The 15,122-nt window shown below is 41.5% G+C and overlaps 1 protein-coding gene across 3 annotated transcripts in view; it reads left to right on the forward strand.

Annotated features, from left to right (window-relative positions):
• TLN2 (talin 2) overlaps positions 1-15,122 on the forward strand; it is a 289,294-nt gene that overhangs the window by 206,904 nt on the left and 67,268 nt on the right. For all 3 annotated transcript variants that reach the window (XM_040343054.1, XM_040343056.1, XM_040343055.1), the window contains exons 27-28: positions 4,881-4,983; positions 12,242-12,450. In XM_040343054.1, the coding sequence (XP_040198988.1) occupies positions 4,881-4,983; positions 12,242-12,450 (312 nt within the window). The remainder of the gene's footprint in view (positions 1-4,880; positions 4,984-12,241; positions 12,451-15,122) is intronic.

Raw genomic sequence — 15,122 nt, forward strand, 5'->3', positions numbered from 1 at the left:
ATGGATATTTCCTATGTTAGTACTTTTCATGCCATGTGCTCGATACCCCCTGAGATCGTATCCTGAGTTCTCTACTTGTCCTTCATTCTGTACACCCTTTGCTTGGCCCTGCTTACGGCATTTCAATTAAAACCCTGTAGGTTCTGGTCGACCCTTTACATCTTCTCTCTATCCCATGCTGTGCAATTTTCTCTCTATTACATCTTCTCTCTATCCCATGCTGTGCAATTTTCTACTGAAGACCAGAGCTTTTTTTCTCAAAAAATAGGTGCAGGAACTCAACCACGACCCCATTCAAATTTCACAAACAGTAGAAGGGTCTTAAAGGGGCATTAAATACCATGATTGCATTACATACAGAGTGCAGAGTTCAGGGGGGGTTACACACAGAGTGCAGAGCTGTCACTTGTAAACACAGAAACCAGACTTCTGTGTTTACAAGTGATTGTGGTGAGAAGGCACCAAAGGGTCTGAGCCAAAGGTGGTGGAACTGAGTTCCCCCAAGTTCCCCCTGAAAAAAAGCCCTGCTGAAGACTAACTTGCTAAGACCTTGTAGCCATACTTCTGGGGGAACCTCATAAACACGGATTTTCCATCTTCTGTTGCCACCAGCAGTGGTACTTTTACCTTAAATTATTCCTCCTTACACTTGGTGACAGGATAGCTTGGAAGCTGATTTCCTCCTTTTTTCCATGACATCTCTTGTATTTTCCTGTTGGCCTATTGCTGTTTGGCTGTATTTTTGCCCAGCCCTTGATTAATTATTGGGGGCAATGTCTATGAATCAATAATTGGATCCTGTACTATATAGTAGATAAGAGGAATTTTGGTATACATGTAAATTCTATATCCTGGAGTCTAGTATGACGCATGCCCCTCCCATCTCTTCTGTGATTACTTTATTGGTTGCTAACACGAACGTGGTACTTTTTTGGGGGCCTAGGGGGCGTGTTCGATCGCCTTATGGTACTGCCATAAAAGTTAGGTCTAAGAATCCATTTCTGTGTCCTGTACTTTATACCAAGATATGCAATTTACAGATACATGAAGTGTCTGAAAACAGGAAAACAAACTTTATATTGCTAGGACAGATCCTGACGCGTGACAACAGACCAGACCTGAAAGTGTCCAAATTAAAATCACATCATGTCCTTAAACCTGGTTGTTGGTACAATAGGTACCTTCAAAATATACAGTTTTGCTCATAAGTTTACATACCCTAGCAGAATTTATTATTTCTTGGCCATGTTTCAGAGAATTTAAATAACACAAACATTTCTTTGACGCATGGTTAGTGTTTGGCTAAAGCCATTTATTATCAATCAACTTTTCTCTTTTTAAATCATAATGGCAACAGGAACTACCCATATTACCCTGATTAAAAGTTCACATACCCTGGTGATTTTGGCCTGATAAAATGCACACAAGTTGACACAAAGGGGTTTAAATGGCTATTAAAAGTAACCCTCCTCACCTGTGATCTGTTTGCTTGTAATTAGTGTGTATAAAATGTCAATGAGTTTCTGAACTCCTGACAGACCCTTGCATCTTTCATACAGTGCTGCACTGAGGTTTCTGAATTCTGAGTCATGGTGAAGGCAAAAGAATTGTCAAAGGATCTGCAGGAAAAGGTAGTTGAACTGTATAAAACAGGAAAGAGATCTAAAAAGATATCCAAGGAATTCAATTAGCAGTGTTAAAACGCTAATCAAGAAGTGGAAAATGAGGGGTTCTGTTGAAACCAAACCACGGTTAGGTAGACCAACTAAAATTTCAGCCACAACTGCCAGGAAAATTGTTCGGGATGCAAAGAAAAACCCACAAATAACTTCAGGTGAAAATATAGGACTCTCATGAAAACATGTGGTGTGGATGTTTCAAGATGCACAATACAGAGGCACTTGAAGAAAGATGGGCTTCATATTCAAGTCGCCAGAAGAAAGCCATTACTACGCAAATGCCACAAAGTACCCCACTTACAATATGCCAAACAGCACAGAGACAAGCCTTAAACCTTCTGGCACAAAGTCATTTGGAGTGATAAGACCAAAATTAAGCATTTTGGTCACAACCATAAATGCTACATTTGGAGAGGCGTCAACAAGGCCTATGATGAAAGGTACAAAGGTGGATCGCTGATGTTTTGGGGATGTGTGAGCTACAAAGGCACAGGAAATTTGGTCAAAATGGTTGGCAAGATGAATGCAGTATGTTATCAAAAAATACTTGAACACTTGCATTCATCAGCCAGGAAGCTGCGCATGGGAGGTACTTGGACATTCCAACATGACAATGATCCAAAACACAAGGCCAAGTCGACCTGTCATTGGCTACAGCAGATTAAAGTAAAGGTTTTGGAGTGGCTATCTCAGCCCCCTGACCTCAATATCATTGAGCCACTCTGGGGAGATCTCAAATATGCAGTTCATGCGAGACAGCCCAAGAATTTACAGGAACTGGAGGCTCTTTTTGCCAAGAGGAATGGGCAGCTTTACCATCTAAGAAGATAAAGAACCTCATCCACAAATACCACAAAAGACTTCAAGCTGTCATTGATGTTAAAGGGGGCAATACACGGTATTAAGAACTGGGGTATGTGAACTTTTGATCAGGGCCATTTGGGTAGTTTCTGTTGCCATTATGATTTAAAAAGCGTAAACTCAGTTGATTGATAATAAATGCCTTCAGCCAAACACTAACCATGTGAAAAAAGTTTTTGTGTGATCATTAGGGATGAGCTCCAGCGTGTTCGCACACTCCATGTGCAGAGCCCGCTAGGAAGTCGGCACGGCACTGCGCTAATCACCGGCAGTGAGACATTTCCCAATCTCTGCAGCCGAGCATCGGGACAATGTCTCCCTGCCTGTGATTAGTGCCGCGCCGTGCCGACTTCCTGGCGGGCTCTGCACATGGAGTGTGCAAACACGCCGGAGCTCATCCCTAGTGATCATTCATATTTAAAAAAAAAAAAAATGCCCAAGAAATCATAAATTCGGCCAAGGTATGTAAACTTATGAGCACAACTGCAGGTGCAAAATAAGATTTATAGGGAAACTAGCTGCCATATTACTCTAATTTTGGACCATACTCGATAAGCTTGCTAGAACTTGTAGTCCCATAAAAGAGAGACATTCAGTTATACATAGCTATATCTCATAATATACCATTCCTGTGATAATCACAAACTGTCCATCCCGTGTGGACGTTTTCTCTGTCACAAAGTATAAATCATATTTATTTCAGCTGCATAAACTAGCTGGATCACACATGAATGTACATGTGCACTTTTACGCTTGGGTGGTGTTTGCTACCCTCACTATACCCACAGAGTGAAGATAGTCTATTGGATCAGTGTATTATATAAATCATTAAGATGCCAATAGATCCTTTTGTGTGTAAATGACCTTGTAAGCTTAGTGGCAAGCTGCCCTCAGTGATGTAGCACTTTACTTAGATGATAAAGTGTATATGACAGTTTTATTACACTGGAAGTTTTTATTATGCATTCCTTGGTTGGTTCATTATTTAAATTAAAAATCCAAGCACCCAATGTATGTGCAAATAGACTAATTTGGATGTATTCAACAAGTAAATGATCTTCTAGCCAAAGAACCTTGGTTTTAACGTGCATTTATGTTGTGGTATACATAGAATGATCTTTGATTGCACTGAATGTTTATAATATGCATTCCTCAGTTCACTTGAAGTATAATATGGTGTTTAATGCATTCCCTTGTGCTCTAGTAAGCTCTGTGCAGAGTCAGGTATTCCACTATATCACAGTATTTATTTACCATCCACTGTGTATGCAGCTCATGTGCAATTAATTGTAGAACTGTTACTTGCCACCCCATGCTTATCTTGATGTAGCAATTGCAATAGGTAAATAAAACAAGTCATCTATAGAGGTTCAGTAAAGATCCTGTTTTCTAGATAGTCATAATTACTATACGGTATGTGTCAGGCAGAAAAGTTAGATCTACATAGAAAAAAAAAAAATCAAACCCCCATGTACCGCTGACAGTTTTGTCTGCCACAGTGAGAACAAATATTCATATATTTATGCATGCATTTTAGGGGTATATGGAGCAGCTTTGACGTTTAGCCTTGAATTCCATATTGGGTGTGTTGGGCCTCCTAAAGACTCTATTAAACTGTGTTTAATGGGAATAAACATGATCCTTTTTTTTTTTTTTTAATGTTTCATTAAAGAGGACCTGCGCTGTGGAAGATTTGTTAAAAAGGCAAGCTAATTGACTAGTCGCCCGTATTGCCTGTAGGTCATTTCATCTTTTACCCATTACTCACTTACCATGCCTTGTTCCACAGGAGGAGCAGGGCTTTACTTCCTCATGTCAGACCTGGCCTCCTGATTACATGTGAAGAAATAGTCAAGCAGCAGCCAAAAGCACATATCCACTGAATTAATAAAGCAAGACCATGAACCAGCACACACTGACGACATTGTACGTTGTGAAACTTTCAATTGGGGGAAAAAATTATTTCACACTGCAGATATACAGCTAATGAAGCTCAGGCTGATTTCACACTGTTGCATTACATTAAGGCAGTTGATTTGAATTGACTACCTAATACACCAAGAAATGTGCAAGCACCATGTTTTGTAATGCAACGCACCATGATACAGTAGTGCTTTACCATTTTGGTGCGCTGCAACGCACATGGGTTCGCAAGGTCTGCTGGGGTAACATTAAGAATAATTGACAAAGAAAAATACACTCCTATTTTTCAGTAGGAATTCAAGAAAAAAAATTCTGCTTAAGCACAATTGCCTTTTCTAGATGTTCATATTCAAATACACTTTACCAGAAATGCTAATATTTACATCTTCTTTTTATTTTTTATTTTTTTTATTCCAGTTGGAGAAGTGTGCCCAGGACCTTGGCAGCACCTCGAAGACTGTTGGTTCCTCCATGGCTCAGTTATTGACGTGTGCCGCTCAGGGGAATGAACATTACACAGGTATAACCTTTTTTCCAGCTTTCAGAACCGCTCATAAAATCTGTTGCCTATTACTGTCACTTTGATTACGCACCAGATGTTGCACCTCATTGTGTATTTATATGTTTGGGAGAATTGCTGTTTGTACCTCAGATGCCCGGATAAAAGGAGTTTCTGTATTAGATCTCCTATGTATAACTACCCCCAACAAGTATGTGCTAATCCAAAGCTTTACCATTAGTCAGATCAAAGCTAGTTATTTTCACACATATGTTAAATGATAAGTTCACGTTCTTTTATGGTGGTGCATCTATGTAGATTCATTATTTTCTGTCCAGTTTCACCAGTGTAGCATACATTGATGCACTTAAATGTGGTACACTACATTACTGGAGGTGCAGTTGTATGATCCAGTATTATTGAAGGTTTCTCTGTTTGTGAGTGTGAGATACTTTTCAGTGGATCGATGTGGCCGCAGTTTGTATTGTTTATTGTTGCAAGGTTTGGTTCCCTTGTTTGTGTCCCTGTGGTCAGAATAAGTTTCCTGCTGCTTAGTTTGAGGTTGGGTGGTTACCTGAAGAGCAACACTGGGGGGGTTGTTGGACAATTTCTTTTAGCGTTCATCCTCTGTAATAATGCTGGATCGTATCCGCTTATTAGAGGTACACAGCTTTTTGTCTATTTTCATATTTTAATTAATCAACACAAATTATGTTGCGGTCCAAAAAAGAATAGGGGGTTACGTAAGGATCTAATTCTAAGAGGTGCCGTTGACGCACCTAGTTCATTGGGAACTAATTAAAGTCTCCATCCCCAGGGGGGGCAAGGTCTAATTGAGGGGAAAGGACCATGCATAAGGGTGGGGGCCTCCTAGCTTGCAGAATTTAATATATTTCTGATTTCTCCTTGGATGATATCCTGTCACTTCCACATATTTAGAAACGTTAAATGATCTCTTAAGTAGAGCTGTTCGGATAAAATCCAATCAAGTCACTTTGTATGTATGCCTCTTAATCAGTAGACTTTCTGCCTGATGAGCTTGTCCTCATTCTACTCAGCAGGCCAAATTTCTCATTTGCACTCAGCTCATCAACTGGGAATGTGTCTACTGGGGAAATCCCTAGACCTAACAGAATGGGATATAATCTGTTGACCGCAGCAAAATGCTTCATCAATATTCTGGCCTAAGAAAATGCTCACTAGGTACTTTTTCCAGTGGTATTTTCACAACAAATCACATGGCTAAATCGAAACCTACATCTTATTTATGCTTTTAGGGATGTTGGGTAGAGGGCACACTTCACCACATTTGGTGGCAGTGCCCCAAGGGCCTAAAATTATGGATACAGGTATATGACTTGATCAGAACCCTCAGTAATTGGAATCTGGTTCAAAACCAATGGTAGACTTTACTTCCAACAGACCAATCTCTAACTTTACCAGACACAACAGAAAACCAATAAAAAACAAAATAAACTAATAATAACTCTGTCATCTTTTTAACCACACAACAGACCATAGCCAAAGCTTGGAGCCAACCTACTTTAAACTTTATAAAGGTGAAACCTAGGGTGATGGGCACCATGCTTAATGAAAAATGTGCCTCCATACTGAGTGATTAGCATTCTAAATTGTTCACTCTGGCTTGTTTTATATGGACAACCTGAACCCTTCCCACTCCTTGCACTCACTCTAATGGCTTTATACAGTAGGACTTCCTGGCTGTGCCCCACACCTACTTATCTATTCTTCCCCTTTTGTTACTTTCACTGCCAGTTCATTAGTGTCCACCATAGTAAGTTCCCCTCTCAACCACTATATGTCAAGGTTCCTCTCTAAACATTTTTCTACATTTCAATTGGGACTACTGTTAAAGATCAATAAAGTATACAGTATGCAAAAGAAAAACAATGATTGGCTACCCAATTCACAAAGAGATCTTCCAATGTGTTGGATAACCTTTGTGCATTGAGGATGGCTCAGAATTATTTTAAAATTATTGTCTGGTTAGGGTACTGTTGCAGTGCATAACTCCCTGTCTCTGATTTGGAACAATGTCCCTCTTTCCTCATTTGTCCCTCGTTTTGGTCTGATCTATATCGTTGTTTATAAAATGCACTATTTATCTTTCAAAAAGTGTTTCAGTGTTAAAACTCAAATCCAATTTCTAAATTTCTGCATTTGTAAATGTCAAAAGCCATTATTATGGAATAATAGTGGTTTACAAAAGCACTTGTGGGTTTAACTAATGTGTTTTTTTTTTATAAATCTTCATTGGGGGTGTGGCCGGAGGTGTGCCCTAAGTCTACATACTTTTGTTAATAGGTGTCCCTCATTCCCATGTCAAAAAGTTGAAAGGTATGCCAGTGGCCTGCCTAGGATACTTAAGCTCTGACGAAAACCTGAATGGCTAGATCATCAAAGGAGGTCACACAGAGAGAACATTTTAGTAGAAGCCAGCAATTACAATCAGTAACAAGGAGAAGTCTATCACTTAAAGTAATTGTAAATTCTAATTTTTATATTTTCCTATAAAAATAATAAACATGTTATACTTACCTGCTCTGTTGCAGTGGATAGAATAGAATGCATTACGATTAAAAACCTTCTGCCATTACAACCCCTTTAAGGACATTAGGAAAAACTAAGGATTATTTTCGAGCTCTTATTTGGCAGTGTCCAATCGCACAAAGATAGCTGCCTATTGCTCAGTCATCTATGACTATGCCTGTGTCCTGTCCTGTCCTGTGCGAAAAAGAAAAGGTATTTCATGAAAATGAAAACTGTGTTGTGTGTTTTTTTGTTTTATTCATTAGCGTGTTGATGAGGGGGGGAAGCAAAATATAATCAGATTAGCCTTCTTGCTTTTCTGGTGTTGCTTTGCTGCACACAGTCCCAAGAATTACTAGCGAGACATAGTGGCACCAATGTATTTATTTAGAGCCAAAGACAGGCTTATGGGTGCTTTTATCTGCAGTCTCAGATGAAAGTGTAGTAATGTGTTCTCAACAGAGATGTGGTCTGACCTTAATGCAAAATTGGCGTGTTAAGAATGATGATGCACAACATAGTTTTACAACAAAAGAAGAGAACTGATGTTTATAATGTCCAATTGATTTCTTGTTTCTTCCTTTTAAGTAATGGTTGATATTTGCACAATAGATTGTATTACATCATTGTAAGGAAGGGAAGGAATAAAAAAAAAAAATGGTAAAAAGAAAAATTGGTAGGGGGGGGGGCGGGAGTAGAGGAAGAGAACAGTGTGCGTCAGGCCACAGAATTTAAAACCAGTGGACACACCCTAGAGCTAGAAGATTTTGGCTAAAGCCACTGGGAATAAATTTGGGACACCAGGGTTGCCAGATTGTCAAAACTATTTATTTTGTCTGTCAATTTTGCCTCGACTTTCTCATGTAACATAACTCTGTTGATTCGTTTTTGTTAGGCCGGGTACTAACGAGCAAACATGTACGATGAAACCGTTCCGTCGGACCGTTTTCACCGTACATGTCTGCCAGAGGGCTTCTGTACGATGGCTGCACTAACCATCGTACAGAAGTCTGCGCGTAAACAATACGCGGGGCGTGTCCGCGTCGTCGCCGCAGCGACGTGGGCGGGCCTGCCATTTAAAGGCTTCCACGCATGCGTCGAAGTCATTCGACGCATGAGAGGGGCGGCGGGCGCTCGGACATGTACGGTAGGTCTGTACTGACGACCGTACATGTCCGAGCGAGCTGGATTCCAGCGGACGGTTTTAAAACACGTCCAGGAATATTTGTCTGCTGGGAAAAGGCCCGGCGGGCAAATGTTTGCTGGAATTCGGCCCGCTCGCGCCTACACACGACCGAACATGTATGCTGAAACTGGTCCGCGGGCCAGTTTCAGCATACATGTTTGGTCGTGTGTACGGGGCCTTAAAGGCAAGAAGAGTGTATTTATCTTTCATAATTTTTTGCTTGGCCACTAGTAAGGATATAGAGGAGGAATTTAGAGCTGTTTTTGGTAAGACTGGAGGTCCAAGGTTCAAAAGCACATGTTCACTTCTCACTACACCAGCTCGCACCAGACAGCAATGCAAGACCTTAACCTATCATGGCAGACACGGTGTTGATGGCATGTTCATACGCTCATAACATGCTTTTATGCCACGTTGCTGGTCTGGAATGCTGTAGATGGCAAGAACAAATAACACTGTGCCATATTCTGCCATTTTACTTAAAACTTATGTAGCACTATCCCATAGGAGCTGGTGGTTTAGATTTGGGTCTACGCTCTGCCTATCAACCCCAGACATTTGGCTCGAACCCTCCCTTGGCACAACTGGACAACACAACGATTGTGGAAGCCGCTGGCAGTTGGGAACCACAATTATGTCATACAGTAATATAAATACAGGTTAAATACTGTTACCTTATGCTGGCTACCCGTCCAACTGTAACAGACAAGATTCCACACAAGATGCAGTTTAACCAAGAATAAAGCGTTTACTTGGTAAAAGAAGGATAAAGCAAAATTAAACATCACAGTTGACTTCAAACAGTGCCCTCTAAGAGTCAATGGTATGGTATTAAATAACAGGTTTAAACAATACAAGCTGAAGTCAGACCTAAGTAAGTAAGCAGTGAAGAGATTTCCCCAATGCAGTAATGTCAGCACTGAAGTACCTCTTCACCAGGTCTCACCCAGCTCTCAGAAATAACAATGACTGTACAAATGAGTATACACCGTTATATGTGTGTCTATATGCTCTTTGGCCCTCTCTAGTGGTCAATTCCACAGACACGTGTCCTACTGCATTAGCTCAGGCAGATAACTGAATTCTGTAATTGTTCCTTCCGGTTAAAAGTAGTCTTCTGCTAGCCTCATTTGGTGCACATTAGTAAATTGTAGTCCAATGGGATGTATAAAGAAAGGGAAAACAAGCACCCAAAGTATATAGCGTGTTGGTAACCAAAGCGCCAATCCTATCGAGGAAATGTCACTGCCGGATGCAATGTATTTCTACACGTGGCACAGTGACTCCCAAAAAGTGTAAGTAAATCTATAAGAACCGCCTTCCTGCTAAACAGTTATTTATATCGGTGGGCAGGTTGCCTCTCACCAAATGAGTCCTCGCCTTGCCGGTACGTCTGGAGTGTCTCGGTTCCTTCGCTTCTCCGCAGCTTGTAGTTCCTGGTCTTCCGCGCAGCCGTTCACAAGGTGCTGGTGGATAGGCGACTGGACACTACAACAAGGATACCTTTCAAACGAGGCCATCCGCTCTGGTGACTGTGGGCCCAGGCTTCTCAGGCCTAAGCACGCTTGCAGCAGGCCTCAGCACAGACTTCCTGCTGGCTTGAAGATGGTGTCCCAAGAGGCCGGATCCAAGCCATCCCTTGCTTTAAATAGATCCTCCCAAAAGGCTGTGCGTGGTGCAATGCACTCTGGTAGTACAGTAGCACTGTGGGCATCATAGTCTATTTGACATCCACAGCAGTAGAGTCTCTGTCTCTCTGTACCACAAAGTCCATAATGCACTGCTTCATAATAACTAAACTGAACAGGTTGCAACAATATAATGAATGAACACTGGAGGGAGCTAAGTTCCTTTTAGTCACAAACTGCAAAACTTCAATTTATAAGTTACAATCCAAAGTGACACCTTGCTACACTTATGTTTAAGTTTTTGGCAGACATTAGTGATTTAAACCACCTGAAAAGTATATTTCTTATATCTAATTGTCCATTGAGAGGGAGTCCCACTCTCCTTGTTGGATTTCGTATTTATTTTATGTATTAAAGACTGAAACAGGTGGGAGCGTGAGTTGGGCCTACAACTTATGGAAAAACAAGTTGATCGGATCATCCTTTTCACTCATAAGACCTCTATTTGTGCAAGGCTCCAAGAGACGGGGTATAAGGTCCTATCCCGATGGTATTATACGCCGGAAAAGATACACAAGATGTTCCCCCAGAGCACAGACTTATGTTGGAGGTGCGGGGAGGAGATTGGAACGCTCCTTCATGTCTTCTGGTCGTGTCGCCTCCTACAGTCCTTCTGGACGGAGGTTCATCGGATCACGCAGAAGTTCACAGATCGGGTGCTACCTTCTTCCTTCTGCATCATCATGAGATCCCGGTTAATGCCTATAGAGGATCCATACTGCCGTTCCTACTCACAGCAGCAAAAGGCTGCATTCCCCTGAACTGGAAGCAGACCCAGCCTCAGTCGGTGGCCGGTTGGTTGAGAAGAGTAGCGGATATCCATGCAATGGAAGACTTGGTGGCCACAGAAAAAAGGCCTGAATGAAAAATTTTCCAAAACCTTGTTCCACTGGCACAAATTCATTTATTCAGAGGAATACGGACAGTTGAGGGCCCATTCCCCCTGAAAGGGGTGGACTCTAAATGCTCCCCGGCTGGGATGATCGCGACTGGATGGTGGTATTACCCCCTACCCCCCTTCTTCTTTTTTTTCTCTCTCTTTTTTTTTTTTCTTCTCTTCCCCTCTCTCTCTTCCTCTTTTCTCCCTCTAGCTTTCGTTTTCATCTCTGATCTCCCTTCTCGTTGCTATGTCAGTAATTTAGAGCCGGTCTGTCACCGGGCTCAAACTCCATTTCTCTCTTTTTCTCTTTAAAAAAAGAAAGGCAGAAGCCACAAAATTGGCCATGCGGAGTGCAGATGACTCCCGCTCTTTGGAAAAGCGCTGTGAGCTCCCTCGTTTAGCATATTCCTATTATATGAAGTTTCATGCATGTATGATAGTGGGGGAAATGCTAAACTCACTGTAAAATAATTCAGATGTGTCTCTGTATTTCTGTATGTTCCTCCTTTCTAAATAAAGAATTTATAAAAAAAAAAAAAGACAAACGGGAGCAGGAGGAAAACACAAAAGTGGGCATGGACAACCACCCTCCAGTAGCAGAACAGGAATAAGGTTTGGCATTATGCAAGGAAAAAAAACACCCATCAGTCTCCAATTAAACCAAAAATATTACTTTTACTGGGAAATGCTTTTCTTTTAACCTGGTGAACTTTTGGTGGCAAAATCGTATAAACAAAATTGTCTTACCTGCCCAAGGATTTGTTATTTTTAAAGACCATTTTTGTGATTTTTTATTAATTTATATGGTGAACCAACAGCCAGGCTTGGCTTGATTATATTTTAAATGTTTAGCTGTGTTCTTGGAGTTTCCACTTCAATCGTTTATCTGCAAAAATACCTAAAGTAATGATGTTTTTTTATACCATGTACCTATTATTTTGTGTTTAATAACTTCATATAATCTTTCCTGTTTAGGTGTTGCTGCAAGAGAGACTGCATTGGCTTTAAAAACTTTGGCACAGGCAGCTAGAGGGGTCGCAGCTTCCACTAGTGATCCACAAGCTGCCAGTGACATGCTGGACTCAGCCAGAGATGTGATGGATGGGTCAGCTAAGCTCATCCAGGAAGCAAAGCAAGCTCTTGTGGCTCCAGGGGATGCAGAGGTTCAACAAAGGCTGGCCCAGGTCAGTCACAAAAAAAAAATCAGAAATGCGTAGTAATATATGCTGCTTTACAGTTTTTATCAACATAAAGGTATATAAAGTTACAGTAACGGACCTTAATTTGCATGCTATGCAATTATAAATCACTCTTCTTTCTTGTTCATTGAGGGACACAGGAAATCATTCACCTTCGGTTTTATACTGCCGCTTGTAGGAGGATTGGATGCTGGCAAGCAACCTATAGGCCAGCCCAAAATTACCCCACCTACTACAAACATGCTTAATTTTTTTTTTTTTTGTTAGTGAGCGAAGGGAATGGACATCTTTTCTTCAGCTCTGCTGTGTAAATTGGTGTTTCTCAGCTCCAGTCCTTAAGGTGCCCCAACAGGTCATGTTTTCAGGCTTTCCATTATTTTGCACAGGTGATTTGATCAGTTTCACTGCCTTAGTAATTACCACAGCCGTTGTATCTGAGGGGAATCCTGAAAACATGACCTGTTGGGGTGCTTTGAGGACTGGAGTTTAGAAACACTTGTAAATGACTAGCCTGATTTTGTTTGTACCATTTTTACTCTAACATTTTCCTTCAGTTAATACTCTTTTCTACACTGCTTCTGATTGCAACTCTCTGGGACAATTGTCCTCACCCTGGGCTTTTGGTATGCCATACTACGACTGTGGTGACAGTCCACTGTACCTGATGACCACAGCTAAAACTCTACCAATGACTCTAGTGTTGCTTGTAGCGTTTCTACTGATGCAGTTGATGTCTGCAGCTTGAAATATTGTTTCTCTCTGCTTCTGTGGTCTATCCCACCTTTGGAGTCTTTCTTGGCTCATTTGGGTGTGGCTGGTTATTCTGTCCTCTCAATTAAGGTTGTTATCACAGAGGTCACGAGCGTGGTCTATGTCTTCTGTGGTTTCTGCATCTGATCTATCTGTGGTCTGAGACATCGGCCTCTTGGACTGTGATTCTAGTTTGCTCCGGTCTTTACCTGATGAGCTTGTCTCCAAGGATTCATAGTGTTCTGTTGTAAATAATAATAAATATATTCTACATCTTGTGCCATAAATGACTCCCAAATTATGAGACCTTTTCGGTTCTTAATTGATGTGGTATGCACCACTCAAACAAAAAAATCTGCCTGTTTCTACCAGTGATATTTCTAGTCTGGATCCTTTAAAGCAGGGATACGCAATTAGCGGACCTCCAGATGTTGCCAAACTACAAGTCCCATGAGGCATAGCAAGACTCTGACAGCATCAAGCATGACACCCAGAGGCAGAGGCATGATGGGACTTGTAGTTTGGCAACAGCTGGAGGTCCGCTAATTGCTTATCCCTGCTTTAAAGCCTCTTAAGACCTAAGTGCACCCACGGTTCTAAGTATTCCTCTACAGAGATTATAAATACACTGACAAAATGTTTGTCCCTCACAGTGCTTATTAGCCTTGTACTCATTTGAGGAGGACATTGTTAAATAAAATAAAGTGGGCAGTGAGCCACCTTAACATTGTGACCACCATAACGGTATAGGATGCACCCATCTTTAAGGACCTAACTGTTAAATGCCCGTGCATACGTGAGCCGCGCCCGCATATGAAACCAGTGTTCAAACCACACATGTGATGTATCGCCAAAATCGTTAGAGCAAAAGCAATAATACTAGCTCTAGACCTGCTCTGTAACTCAAAACATGCAACCTGTAGAATTTTTGTGTCACCTATGGAGATTTTTAGGGTAAAAGTTTGTCGCCATTCCACGAGTGGGCGCAATTTTGAAGCGTGATTTGTGACATGGTGCAGTGTCCTGCTGGAAGTAGTCATCAGAAGACCCCATTACCCACCCTTTGACCATTCTGAGTATTCCCCATTTATCACCACCCTCTGAACTCGCCCTTGTAGCCAGTTTTCAATCCATGTACTCAACCTTTGGTCCATGCCAACGGACCTTATTTTGTACAGTAAACGTTCATGGGGAACTGTGTCAAATGCTTTTGCAAAATCCAGATACACCACGTCTACGGGCTTTTCTTTATTTAGATGGCAACTCGCCTCTTTCATAGAAGGTTAATAGGTTGGTTTGGCAAGAACGATTCTTCATGAATCCATGCTGATTACTGCTAATGAGACCATTTTCAATCCTAAAATATTGTATATAGTCCCTTATAATGCCCTCCAAGAGCTTTCATACTATTGATGTTGGGCTAACTGGTCAGTCACTTACCTGATCACACGCTCTCATGCTGTTCCACGGTTCTTGGGCCAGAACATGTACTGTGAGGTGGAGATAACTGTTTCAAAGTACAGTCTATTTCAGTTCCATGTGCTGGAATAAACAGAGTGTTGGTGCCTAGCACCCTGGAGCCCAACAAGTGTCGATTCCAGCCCAAGACATAGCAAGCCGCACATAGAGAGCTAGTGGGCTTTTTGCTGGACCCCTGTAGTCTAAACAATCAGGTTTACCTAACTAGATCTGTGAGGGCTTCTTGGGCATTTTGGCATCAATCATTCATCTTCCAGTTTTGCAGGGCTGCCACCTGGGCTTCTGCTAAAGTAGTCTTTGGTTTCTACCAGGTAGATGATGCAGCCTCATCTGATGCCAGTATTGGGCGGCTGTTTGAGCTGCAGGCAGTCTCCACTTCTCCACTTTTGGAGGTGGATGACTTTGTGTCCCTCAATGGAGAGAATTAT

The sequence above is a fragment of the Rana temporaria genome, chromosome 3 (assembly GCF_905171775.1).
Source record: "Rana temporaria chromosome 3, aRanTem1.1, whole genome shotgun sequence".
Lineage (NCBI taxonomy): Eukaryota > Metazoa > Chordata > Amphibia > Anura > Ranidae > Rana > Rana temporaria.